Source organism: Lissotriton vulgaris, chromosome 8 (assembly GCF_964263255.1).
Source record: "Lissotriton vulgaris chromosome 8, aLisVul1.2, whole genome shotgun sequence".
Taxonomy (NCBI): Eukaryota; Metazoa; Chordata; class Amphibia; order Caudata; family Salamandridae; genus Lissotriton; species Lissotriton vulgaris.
Window position 1 is genome coordinate 1,427,383,290 of NC_141696.1, and position 13,824 is coordinate 1,427,397,113.

Sequence of the window (13,824 nt, forward strand, 5' to 3'; positions counted from 1 at the left end):
GATATCTTAGCTCTTTAGCTGTTATTTTACAGTAATCCATCTGGATAAGCTACAACAAAGATAAGAAGAAATAGATTATTAGAATACTTGTCCTGGGCCCCATACTATTGCAGATTAAATTTTTCTGGTATGCCCCTCCCCCCTGCCTTCGGTCCTCTTCATCTTTTTTGGTGAAAGTACCCCTGACTAGAAGAGCTGAGTTGGGGGTCAAGCTTTTAGTGTTGCTGCTGCAAGACTTTGTAACAAACTACCTCTGGAGTTGCAACAGATAAACGATCTCTTGCCCTTCCGTACATGAATAAAAACTTGGCTCTTTCCAAAAATCTGACCTCTAGCTGTTCAGATCACAGTTGTCTATTACTGTCTTTTCAGATTAAAGTTGTCTATTACTGTTTCCTCACTCTTTTAGCGCCAGGATACCCGATGGGTTGCAGTGCGCTTTACAAATCTTGTTTACATTACATAACTTTACATTACATTACAATATGTCAATTCGGAGGGGTCCCTGTTGTGGTGTTCCAAGAAGTTTCAAGCTACTGGGTATATTGTGTCGGCATTCTTAATAGAACCTGATATTATGAAGCTAATGTTAGTATTCTCTCTTGAACATATATTTGTTTCGAGTAAAATGCAAAAAATAGCTGGAAATAAAAATTATAAATGCTCATTACCTGCGGTTAATGGGGTTAAGAGTAAAATATACAACACAAATATCTAGCATGACTAGAGAGAACACCCTCCCAAAGTAAATATCTCATAAATCTTTTTGGCAGAAGTGCAGCATGGAGTGTATAAATTTGCCACCTTGTTTTGAGCTGCTTATGACACTCCCAGACTCCTGCCCTCATTCGTCAGCAATGGCACCGAAGCTTGTCTGCGGACTGGTACTGGCCCTTACGGCAGGGCTTATCTGTGTTGAGACAGTTACTGATAAAGATACTGGTACGTATACTCATAAATGAAATTAATATATTTATGTATATGTCAGAAATTGACACAATCTATGGGTCCCGGCCTAACCGATGTGCTGTTATGAAACAGTATTACTCCATATTGTCTAATTTCACCTGTATGTGATAACCAAGTGCAAACATATTTAAAAATCATGGGGCCAAGTCACAAATGTACTTGTAGCTTTCTTTATGTGATTTCAATAGAGTTTGTGGTTATTAACAAATTCCCAGGTGCACTCATGAACATCTTTGCATGCCTAAAATATTTTGCCATTACACACTCCAGTAGTATAATATTCAATTAAAAAAATAGATAAATAAATAAATAGGAAAAATAGGAATGGGTGACAATGTTTTCATCTGTATATTATTTTGCCCTCATGGTCAATTTACAAAAGTAACATAGTGTTTCATCTCTCTAAGACTTTTGATTGCAGGGATATATCATGTTTTTCGTGGTCCTAAAAGAACCAATATGCAGAGCCAACAACTGAGCTGCAGCTTATAACAACAGTTCACTGTGTACTGACAATTTAGTAATTCAGATGGTAAAATCTAATGCATGAAAAATGGGATGAAGAGAACCTATGCCTTTATTTAATGTGCCCTTGATACTGAGTTTAGGAATAGTGGTTATATGTACAACTCTGAATTTGGGGTTGCCCATATTATCATTTGGCTCAGTTGGCATTACACAAAATGTGTTCTTCCTTGTATTCTGGGTAACATTTAGAAAACAAGAATGGAGAGAAAATCAATTGCTGCTAACACATGTTCTACTCTTTCTTATTTCCAGACTTCCCCTGATTAAAATGGGACCAGAATTGTATGGCCAAAAATATCGCCTGCGACACGATAGGCCCCAAAATGTAACATGGATAAATGTAATTTTCACCATAAATGGTGACTCATATTGATGATGTGGGCAGTTGTTGGATTTGGGCTTGAGCTCAACCACATCCGGCTGAGATCCACAAAGCATCTAGAATCAAGCCTTTATACACTTCTCCCGATAACAACAGTACCCCAATAGTGAGGCAGGGCCACCCGAGACCATGCAAACCTGGGACCATGCAAAGAATATATTGGCATCACATGGTCACAATGAGATCCATGCAAGTCACTCCATCCAGGGTTGTCTGGGTATCTAGGTATAAGAAATGCCCAGGGTTTGTAGGGTTCCCTGGTTGCTGTCTGACCTAAAACCTTAAATCGAGTGGCCATTCAGTATGGAAAGTGAGAGGAAACTGGGCTTCATCCCCTATATTAAAAGAATACAAATTTCCTTTTGGTTTAAATGGGGATAGGGATGTTCTTGGGTCCCAGTTGGGCAAAAAGACTGTTAAGGCTTAGAGGTTGAGGTGGATACCTGATATTCAGTCGGCCGGCTTTCTGATGCTCAGGGTTGGCAGTTTGGGAGTACATGCCTCCAATCTGCCCCTTGAAGAACATAGAGAACTATTATGGGAAGAGGGCATTACCTGATCCCTGGACGGCCACCACTGCCACTTGTTACTTTTTGAAAATGTTATCCTTGGCTTTTTGGCCCAGCTAGGTAACGATTGGGGTGAATGGCACCAATCTGCAATCAGATGGTCAGAAAGTTTGTTGGAGATGTTTTGAGACAGAGGCATGCCCAATGCCAGGGTGAGCTGCTCTCTCACCCCTGTTTTTGAGTTTTAATCCCTGTCTTCTAGTGGAGTTTCTGCCATCCTGCCTTTCTGTCATTCCACTTGCATGGGAAATCCCACCAATCGCCCCTGCAGGGAGTCAGGGAGATTGCTACTTTTTTGGGGTAGTACTTGCCCATGCCTGGAGTCCCTCACACACTACTTGCTATCTAGTGCATGGATCCCTGCTAGAGGATCACTCAAGCAGTTCTCAAGCAGGGATCTCCTAGTGATAGGTTCCACTGAATAGGGACATAGTCTCCCTTTTATATCACTGCTTGGGGGCAGCGATTTACACCGAAATACCGATAAAAGTAAAACCATTTGGTGACTTGTAATTTCAATCACGTTTATTCACTGTGATATCAGTGCATTGTGCGTCAAACTGATTGAAAAAAATAATGTTGAGCTATAAGGGAAGTTCTCTTGCATTCCAGTGTTATTTTTTTAAGAGAAAAACTTTCTGGTGCACTGACCTGAAGGATTTTCTTAACAGTACGGTGGACATACTATTCATGCTCACCGCACTACAAAGGTTATGAGGCTGACCTGAAATATTGTCCACTGCATCAAAGGGTTAATTAACTTTGTATTTATTCATATCTCGATCACTGTACGTGTGCTAAATGAAGTGGATAAAAACTTTATTGGTTGAAAGGTCACATAACTCTCTGTAGCATGAGGCAATATTATCCATAACATAATATTAGGATATATTGGTGGACGTGGGTCATCACTGAACTAATTCAGCCTCGTTGGGGCTTCAAATCTAGATGGCAGATTTGAATGGGGAATGGAGCATAAATTAATTGTGCATATTTCTCAACATCGACAACATTTCTGCTGTTAGACAAAAAGAGTATTGCAAAACAAAATGAGGTAAATAAAACATAATCACAATATATCAAATATGCCGGAATGTGAACATGATGCAAATAAGTACCACACAGGCAATTCAGGTAATGTTCACTTCAACTATTCTAAAAACCCTACCCAATTTTCTGCCCAAGATAAAAGCCATTTTCACCTTTGGGCCAAGTCCCAAAGCATTCTTATAAAACAAATTTATATGTAAATATCAATGTTTTGAGATTGTTAATAGCATGTTCATTGATGAGGATGACTTGTGTTTGTATAGCATTCATATGACTCTGTTTAGTTGCTGCTATTTATTTGTGTCAGATGCAGATGGATGAGTGGATATCAACAGCAAGTTTGGATCTCATCTTCTTGGGAATATTCTCATCACAAGATTGCGTATGTTTACGCGTGTCTTTAAATGTGTTGTTGCTAACATGTCTGTTTGCACTGAACGCAAAATTTCTGTGTTTTTTTGAGTCCAATTAACTGTTTTGAAATCAGGTTTGATTAATTCATAGAGCGGTTTAACCTTTTCTACGTAAATTTAGAATGTGTGTTCTTCCGAAATTTACGAAACCTTGAATTGACTGTACGTTTTTCAGCGTTTTGGGAGGTTGGAGCAGCACACTTTTCTAAAAAGTTGGCTGCCAGGCTTTTGCCTTCACTTGATAACTCATATCTGAGAAAAAGGACGTTGAGGTGGGCAATTCTTGATTTCTTAAAATTGAATTTATACCCTTCGGAGGCGAAACCAAGTATAATGGTATTCACTCTGTTCAAGTGCCTGTCCAAGTCATTGTCTGATAGATAGATTTCATTGACATTTGATAATGCCTCATCATCATACATTTGTGGTAACTCTGTTACTCTGGCTGAAAATAACCCTGGACTATTCTTGATACCCATCGGGGAGACGACCGAAGTGACCATGTGTTCCCATAATTGAGAAAGCGGTCAAGTACCTGATTTCAGGTGCAATGTTTTGACAGAAGACACCGTTAGAAATATCTAATGTAGTTTTATATTTTTTTACGCACAATGTTAATCATTAGTGCTGCACTATGCCTTTTGAACTGCAAAGGTTGTGCAACAAGAGTTTAAATGTCTGTAGTCCAAAACTAGACAATATGTATTGTCTGGTTTGGAGACAGGAAACAAAGGATTGTTCATTGACGAGGTGCATGTTTCAATCACCCCTTGGTATTCAAGTTGATGTGTTTTTTAGGTTCTTGCTTACCTGGTTACTGCCTCTATGCAGTTAGTTGAGTTTTTAACTGGATTTTATGGTGAAGGGAATCCTCATCCCATCCTACATGATTTTTATATAATGCTGGAGCTTGGGCTACAGCCCATTTTCTGGCATAGGTGTATTTTAAATGAATTGGAGTATGATTGGAGATAATGATGTCTTTGCCATGTGGGCACTTCCTGACACATTTTGGTGGCTAGTCTTTTTCAGCTAGAAGAATGTCATGACCCTTAGAGAGCTTTTCCCAAAAGAGTGCTCCTATTTTCCTAGTTATGTCCCCATCCATCTGTAGCGATAGTTCATATAACGTACGGGGTACACTAAACCTGGTATTGGCAATTTCAACTTGGATGTACTCATTCAAGTCCACTGTCTCCAGATGATGCTTCAAGATCTTGCGAGCTATGGTGACTTCTGCTGCACTGTCCAGCATTGTCTGGGACCACTCCCCGTACTTGAGTTGTGTCCTCAAGATCCTCGGCATGTCTGATTTTTAGACCTGCTACCTTCTTTTTGGTGAATCAGGGTTTCCTATTTTTTAGAACGTGTTGATCGTCTTTGGACTTCACACATCGTTCCTTGTGTTCTGACCGTCCTCTTCTTTCCGATTTCTGTGAGGAAGTCTGAAAGGTACGAGAGGAACGTGTATCAGTATCTTGATATCGATCAGGTTTTTTCAAATTATCCCTGTTCCTGAGGTAATACCTCTTTTCATAGGGCTCCTTTTGAGGAGACCTTCCTCGGGACTGAGAATGCTTCTCTTTAGAAGTTTGTTTAGTATTCCCCCACTGCTTTTTGGGAGCAGTGAGAGTGTTTTTAATAAAGACCTTTTCAGGACTTTCTGTTAGTTGGGGCTTTCCCACCCAGACTATCTCTACTTAGTTCTTCATAGGATTTTTCAATTATTCTGGCCAGTTCAAATGGTTGCTCAGTTACATCAAATTCTCTTAATTTTTGGCGGATCGCCACGGATGCTGCCTCACCTTTAATATTAGCTAATGTTATAGCTGAGACCTGTGTGAAATCTGTAGGTAATTTCATACCCAGATTCAAAGCAGGCTTTGCCCCGTATTCATTTTGAATCTGTTTCAGGACATCTGGTATTACCGCTATTGACGGAACACCATGTGTTTTTGTGTAGATTGCAGCAAAGACTGTACCCCAAGTGTCGCAGTCCTCCAGGTGTGTTGCGATCCCCATTGATAAACAGATTGTTAAAATTCTGTGTTTCTCATGAGGGGAAGTATCAGGAAATACTGCCTCTATTTGACAAATTTGTTTAGCTATCCAGAATGGAATTTGTCCCCTTTTTGCAGGCAATTACCAATGACTGATTGTATAGTCTATGGTGTGATTTTATTTGTGTTAACCTGGTGAGGGGTTTGTTGTGGAATCCTTATAGGAGGTTGGACTGTTAGCGTCCGCATGACATATTGAACCAATTGTCTATGTCTTTTAATTAGTTGTTTTAGTTGAACTAATAATTCCTCACCTGTCATTTCTTCAATGACAGGGTGTGGTGTAGAGCTGGCTAGTACCGGCTATGTTGCTCCTGGTCTACCTAATGGACCGAGCCTGGTAAGTTGATTTTGATGTTATAGGGCGCCTTTAAACCAAAGGGATATTAGTGATTTCTGGGATTGTCAACAGACCCCAAAATAATGTACTTAGTAAGGTGGTCTGCATCATAGGTGTAAACTACGTTTACACACAGCTGCATGTCGTCTGTGAAGTCATTCGTCCAGGACAGTTCTTTCTTCTGGAATTCTTATCTCTGCCCCCAAGGGGACGAGACACAGTTTATATGATAGGAACTACTGTGTTGGAAAGCTGCAGTTGTGTTGCTGTGCTGTGTCCAAAACTTTAGGAGCTGATGCTGATCATGCAGAGGAAACAGTACACTATGTTATGTATTCTAGACGACCTTGACGACCTTGTACAAAATCCTAATAGGAGTTACTGAATACTAAGCAACATGTACAGCATATTTTTTTTAAAATATTGTCACAAAAATAAATGTGTTATGTGCGGCTGTATAAAGCAGAGGCATCCAAAAATATCTAATACGCAAAACTAAGGAAGAACCATAGTGTTCCCGAAGGGAAATCACTACCCCCTACCGCTATAGTCAGGAAAGTAACATAGCACCCAAAAAAAAACAGAGCCAAAAAAAATTCTATGTTTGTCATAAGCATAATATAAAAAATGATAGGCATAATCAAAATTTACCAGTAAAATTTTGAAAAGGGAGCCAAATTAGGTTCAGCTGGAAGCATCCAAGATGTCTTCCACAAGATCAATGTTTAGTGAATAGAGAATGGGTTTAGTCTTCGCAGGCGATGATTCTGCAGTAGTCCAATTCAAAAGCTCCAAAGAACAGACATGATCCTCGTTATCAGCAGATTCTGAGAAAGGAGTATGTTGTCCTGCTTTCATGTTATTAGAGCCAGAGCTCAGAAATCCTGGTGCTGAAGCAACCATCTCCCCAGTAGGGAGCAGCTCATACCATGCATCTTGAAGCAGCTGCAAGTTCATGGAACCACTCTGAAAATGGGTCGTTATTGGATTTATCAACAGGTTTGTGTCCCTAGGAACAGGTATTTACTGTGCAGGGCAAATATCTAGTACCCACTCAATGGGACACCATAGGCAATGAAGCACAGGTTGTGTGCTGGTAAACCAGGTGAGTTGGGATGACAATAACCAGTCAGTGTTCAGTTCCTGGAGTAAAGGGACTCCAAAGAATCATAGCATGCGCTCATACACTACTGGAGCAGTGGTAGTTCCATTACTAGTCGACTACAAAATGGAAAATCCATTGTGGAGTTGCAAAAATAGAACCAAAATGCTGGCAATGAGGAATAACATCAATGGTATGACCCCCCAAAAAAATGCTGGAAAACAGAATGTATATAGGCCAGTATCACTCCAAAGATTTTCTGGAAGAGACTGACTAATCTAGTCCCTATTGTTTTAAAAAAGTGTGCTTTACCAGCTGAATTGGAACCATTAAAGATGCGATGTACAAGCTTGTCGATAAGTGGAAGATTTGTGCTAGAACTTGACTGTCTTTTACTGGATGTCCTTGCAACCTACAGTTCAAGGGTTTCTCAGGCAGATGATCATGCAACGTCTTTTTGAAACAATAAGTCATTGAGTCAACTTAGCTTGTTAAAATCTGCCTTCAAAATTTATGGCCATAACGAACTATCAAAAAACTAATGTGTTGGGGGGGAAAGCACAATATTACAGCAAATCACTATCCGGGTAACAGAAAGGACATGTGGGATTCTGGCCTTCATTCCACAACAACTTGGTCGCTTATCATCAAATAACTGTCTTTGTAAAGGACAGTAATGAGCGGGAGAATTGAAAAGGCTGGTATTCCATTTAGAAAACACAGCCAAATTTGCTACTGAAGTATTACATGCTCTGTCAATGATAACATGTTTACAAACAAGTGAATGGCCACCAGAGGAGTTGCATTTATTTGCATTAAGGAATACCTATTTGTCCACCTGTTCACAACGGTAAACGAAAGGAAGTGACCAAAACTCATGAATAATGCTCCCTTCCAGGACTTCTTATCTACTTAACGGTAAATGTTTCATACAGTATGTAAACTGGAATGTCAAAATTGGCAAAGATATTACGCCATGAATTAACCATACCATGGAAGGTGTCTCAGCTATCTTGCATGGGAGTTGTCCTAACCTCTCAAAATGCAACATTGTGTAAGTGGCATATGTTTTGGCCATGAGTCACTATTTACGTGCCAGGTTTAAAGTCAAGAATAGTTAAGAAGTTTGGGTAACGCCATGGCATGCGGTCATTTATGCAGACCTGAAGTGTTCAAATAAACTGCGTAATAGATCTAAGCTGACTTTGCTCATGGTATAATAAAGACATGCATTTTGCATAATATCGATAACAGACAACACAATGTTATTCAAGCTGTAAATGTGAGAAGACAACGTATTAATACAATTATCCACAACCGCATGTACTTTATCCAAATTGTCTTGATCAATTTGCCTTAAATTAGCAGCTCCCAACTCTGACAATTTCAAAATTTCGTTGTAAGTGGCGTAAATGAATCTTTTTGAATACTTGGATTTAGCACACAACAAAAATCAGATCGGTCCATTTCTTCTGACAGGAGGGAGATATGATGTTTTACTTCAGACAGTGTGGAAATGTTCCAACCATTGTGGGTACAATTTCCCTACCAAAAGGTGCTGACTATCCCTGAGTGTTGAGAATGGGAATAACGTGGGTCAGGTCTGCTTGACTTTCAACCCCTGTGTGGAATTTAAAAAATGAGAATAACAGCCATATGAGTCCACTAACCACAATAACCACCCATTTGGATTTGAAAATGTGGAGTTAAGTGTACTTTTCTGCACCATACTAGTGAGCTGCTTTCAATATAACTTGTTAAATGTTGCCAATTGTTAAATAAGGCAATTGAAGAAATATTTGGTGAATTCATATCTTTAATTTTAGCAAATCCTAGACAAGAAGTAAGTTGGACTGTGTCATTTAGAAACATCATTTGTGCTGGTATTAAGCAGACTCTTAATAAGGTGTCCATTCTCTGATCCTGCCAATGTTTGGTTCCCCAAATTGATTTCATTTCAATGGCATTTTTCCAATACTCATACATTTTCAAGACTAAGGCCCACATGCATCAAGCATTTTTGGAGTCGCAAACGGCGCGATTCCTTAAAATCGGCCGTTTGCGATTCCAAAAATGCTTTTTTGGATGCATCAAGCAATTTTAGAAATCGCAACATTTTTGCGATTTCTAAAATTGCGATTGCTTTTAAGAAATCGCAAATTTGCGATTTCTTAAAAGCAATGCATGATTACTTTTTAAATTGCGAATTCGCAATTAGAGGGATAAATTTACAGAGTAGTTGAACTACTCGGTAAATTTGCAAAAAGTGTAAATAACGCAGAAAATGCATTTTTAAAACATTCATGTTACGGACACACATGTTCTTAGGACATGTGTGTGTGCAACATGATGCGAGAACAACATTTTATGGGTGCAGGGGGGGTTCATTTGAACCCCCCTCACCACCCTTGAAATGCAATCAGGATTTGCGATTTTCAAATTGCGAATTCGGAATTCCTATTCATTCCTATGGGCCTTTTGGCCCATAGGAATGAATGGGAATTGCGAATTCGCAATTTGAAAATCACATTTTTATGCGATTCGGTAAAAATAGCGATTTCTACCGAATTGCATAAAAAATGAAAAAAATAATCATGCATAGGCTTTTGCGATTTCTAAATTGCGAATCGCTATTTATCGCAATTAAGAAATCGCAAAAGCCGATATTGATGCATGTGGGCCTAATTGTTTGACAAACAAATCTATATATATAAGCTTGGTTTGAGTGAACATATATTTTTTTGCTGGTGTAGGGATACGTTTAAATGAAAGGAATGTATCCCTATATGAGCCTACCACTCATGTGGAGGAGTTGGACAATGTTCCCATTGTGTGAAAAAAATTGTGCATTGAACACCAGCTCTATGTAAATAATGATGGCCCATGATAATGATAACAAAATATATCACCATTATTAGCAGAAGTTAGATACAGGTCTTTATTTTCAAAAGCAATATAATTTCCAGCTCCTAAAGCATGGAGTTTACAGTGTCAGCATCCCAGTCATAAGAATATAACCAAGGCTCAATGACATCACCCATAAACACTTTGAAAGCTTAAGGAATATGAAGTATTTCTGAAGGGCTGAAGATAACATAGGAGACCTTATCCATTACTGGAACAGCTGAAATGTTCACAAGGGACAGGACTCTTTCAGTTTATGTGAAGATAAGTTAGACGTTAACACTTCATCGCCAAGTTCTGTGGCAGAACACTCTGGAAGGTAATGACAGTTTGTTAGCTAGAAGAAAACAATCTCAAATCCAATCCCAAGAAATAGAAAAAAATGAGGAAACTATTATCTTACATATATCTAAGGAGGGATCAGATAAGTGTGTTTCAGCTGAAAAGAAAACACAGCCCTTTGTAGGTGGAGTGTCTAGAATAGTGGGATTGTCAAAAGAGTCAGATAAAAAAATTTATCTGTTCCCACATAATAACCTGAAGCAGTTTAAATGCCATCATCTGTAGTAGACGTGGTAGTAAGTACAATGCTCTCTCACATCGTATGGCTGCCATTTATAGTGGCATGAGGAATGAACTGAAGTTTATTCTCTGACCCCACCTCACCACATGCTGGGGAAAAATAGCTTTGATTTTGCTCACAAGCTGTAGAGAAATGGCCTGTTTGGTAACAATAGGAGTTAGGTAAGTACCAAGGACTCCTCAAGGCCTACTGTTTGGAATAAGTCACATGATGCGTGGTACAAATTGCATAATAAAATGATTGTCTTTAGAGTCAGCAAGAGATGGTAATATTACGGTTCTTGTACCTTGAATGCCAAGGATTTGCACTGATGTGGCGCATGATGGGCCAAATTCCCTTACACCACAAGCTTTTCTTGAATGAGATTCCCAATTAACGCAATCCAGCCAGTACTGGCTGCTCCTTGATTCCAGTAGAGGCAGACAACTTCAATTGTTCATTAAATCAGTGAAGCAAAAAATTTGAAAATCATGTAAGACAGCACAACAATCATTTACGTCAATGACCATGAGTTCCGCCAACATGTCTGGAATGTACATTTTGGTGCAAAAAAATGACCCTGTATTGTGTAGGTAAATTATTAAGTGTTCTTTTTATCCCACATAGGTGATTGATTCAGCTAAGCCCGGTACCTAACACTCTAGCTGTTAAGGCTTGCTTTAAGTCACAGTTCATCTTCTCCACTATCAACTTTTTTTCAGGATGATAGGGGGAGGAGTAATACACCTCTCCAATCAGGGAAGCCACAGTATCCCTGTAAGCCTTAGAGGCTAAAGCAGGCCATGACCCGAGTGTAATGTAGTGCATACATGTGTTCTGATAAAGACTAGCAAATCTTTAATAAAAGTGCGAGCGTCAGCCGAATGCTGTGGCCACACCCAGAGGAACTCCAATTACATTTTGCTATATGTCTTGTGGCCTCTTCTCTTGGATAGGATTCTGCTCATTGTCTGCCTCTTTGAGAGTTCTTCAGGCTATCATATCAACTGGGTCAAGCCCCTCATCTTTCCACTGACAGGGTTTTACCTGGTTCTTCCATCAACATGCTTGGTTCCAGTGGCAGCACAGTGTTATCGATACCTGTGTATCTTTGTGACCAGGGACATCGAGGAATTCACAAGACAGAATCTGTTTTCTCAGCTTGAGTGCCTTAGGGAGGATTGGAGGGCACTGCCAATCTCCTTGATGGGAAGGGCTGTGCTCTTTAAGATGTTGACCCTCCCCTGCATGTTGTTTGCCCTCCAAAACATCCTGTATAAGGTGCTGCAGCAGTTTTTCTATTAGGTCAATAGTTAATTGCGCAAACTCCTCTGGAATGGAGGTAGCATGCGGATGTCCCTCAGGAAGCTACAGTAGGATGTTCAACAGTGGACTGGCAGTCCTTGCAATCCAGGCCTATCACTGAGCCGCCCAACTGATGGTTATTGAAGAATGAGTATTTGGAGACAAGTAGGAACTGGCCTACAGGGTTGATAGTGAGTTTCTGGGTGACCGGGGTTATCCTTCCATCCTCTATGACAAGAAGCAAATGGGCTCACTGCAAAACCACACTCAGGTGGTTACTAGGACTTGGCATGAAGCCAACAGGAATCTGTTTGGGAACATAAATGAACTGCCACAACTCCACTGTGGGACAGTGAGCTACTTAAGGAGGTAAAGAAACTTAGGGGCGCCTGTAGATGGGGACAGATTTAAATTGACCGATTAGAGCATGTTTAGAGTGAGGGAGCACTCTTGTACTTTGCAGACCTCCAGACTGGGGAGGTCTTGGGGGCTGAATAGCAATATAGATACTTACAACTGAGACATGCACTATGGTTTCATGTACCCAAGGAAGAACAGTGCTCGCCCTTTAAGGATCGCTTGTTACTGGACCCAAAACCGGTGAAGGCAGTCTCCTTAGTGTACCAGAAAATAATGAATATTTTATCTGATCAGCTCTGCTCACTAAGGAAAGCTTGGGAGGGAGACATAGGACTCATAGAAGATGACAGCTGCCTGGAGGCCATCCAGAGACCCAGAGAAATAGCAATAAAGGTCCATTTCCTCTTCATACAACTACCCATACTACACAGATCCAACTACTCCAGATCCTTTCTGCACCACATGAATCGCTATGACTTAGCCCTTTGTGCCAGGAGCTGTGGAGCGTTTGGCTCCTTCTTCCATAGCCTTCGGGAATGCCCAGTGAACAGTACAGAAGGGAAGTCACACAGGTCACAGGTGTGGTTACGATGCTTGAGGTTCCCCTGGATGCTAGAGGCCTGATGTTGGGCATAAAAGGGGAGGACACCTGGCACTGGTATCCTAAAATATTGATGACATTGGCACCAGGGATGGCCAAACAAAATATTCCAAAAACATGGGGTCCGAGAGGTCCCTCAGTCATCCAGGACTGGAAGAACAACCTAGACTGGTGTCAACTGGCAGAGCCTGAGGTTTACCAGAGTTGGGACTGCCTCCTAAAGTACGAAGACTGGAAGAACAACCTAGACTGGTGTCAACTGGCAGAGCCTGAGGTTTACCAGAGTTGGGACTGCCTCCTAAAGTACGAAAATATATGGGGTAAATGGATCCAATACAGAGAGAAATCAGGCATTATGTGGGAGGGCGGGATCCTGGTTTTTACATTCTGCTGTGCCTATGATGATGTATATGTGTCACATCTAATCATATTATCATTGTCTGAAACTATTGCTGTGATTTGCCACTCTCCACAATGACTCATTATATGTACCTTTAATTTTGTAAACATTGTTGTATACTGAGCAACTATTCAATAAAAAGACAAATAAAAAAATAAGCTCCACCCGAAATAAGAGGACCACAGTGGTCCAAATAAATGCAGCCAAAAGGTTTGTTGGAAATCAAAAGGTGTGTCTGCGGTGGGTTGCCATGGTAGACGAGTTTTATCGTCTGCTACC

General features: G+C 40.3%; 1 protein-coding gene across 2 annotated transcripts in view; it reads left to right on the forward strand.

Moving 5' to 3' along the window:
* The first annotated feature begins 820 nt into the window (after positions 1-820).
* LOC147698868 (uncharacterized) overlaps positions 821-13,824 on the forward strand; it is a 75,361-nt gene continuing 62,357 nt past the window's right edge. For both annotated transcript variants that reach the window (XM_086935479.1, XM_086935480.1), the window contains exon 1: positions 821-942. In XM_086935479.1, the coding sequence (XP_086791605.1) occupies positions 822-942 (121 nt within the window). In that variant the 5' untranslated portion in view covers position 821. The remainder of the gene's footprint in view (positions 943-13,824) is intronic.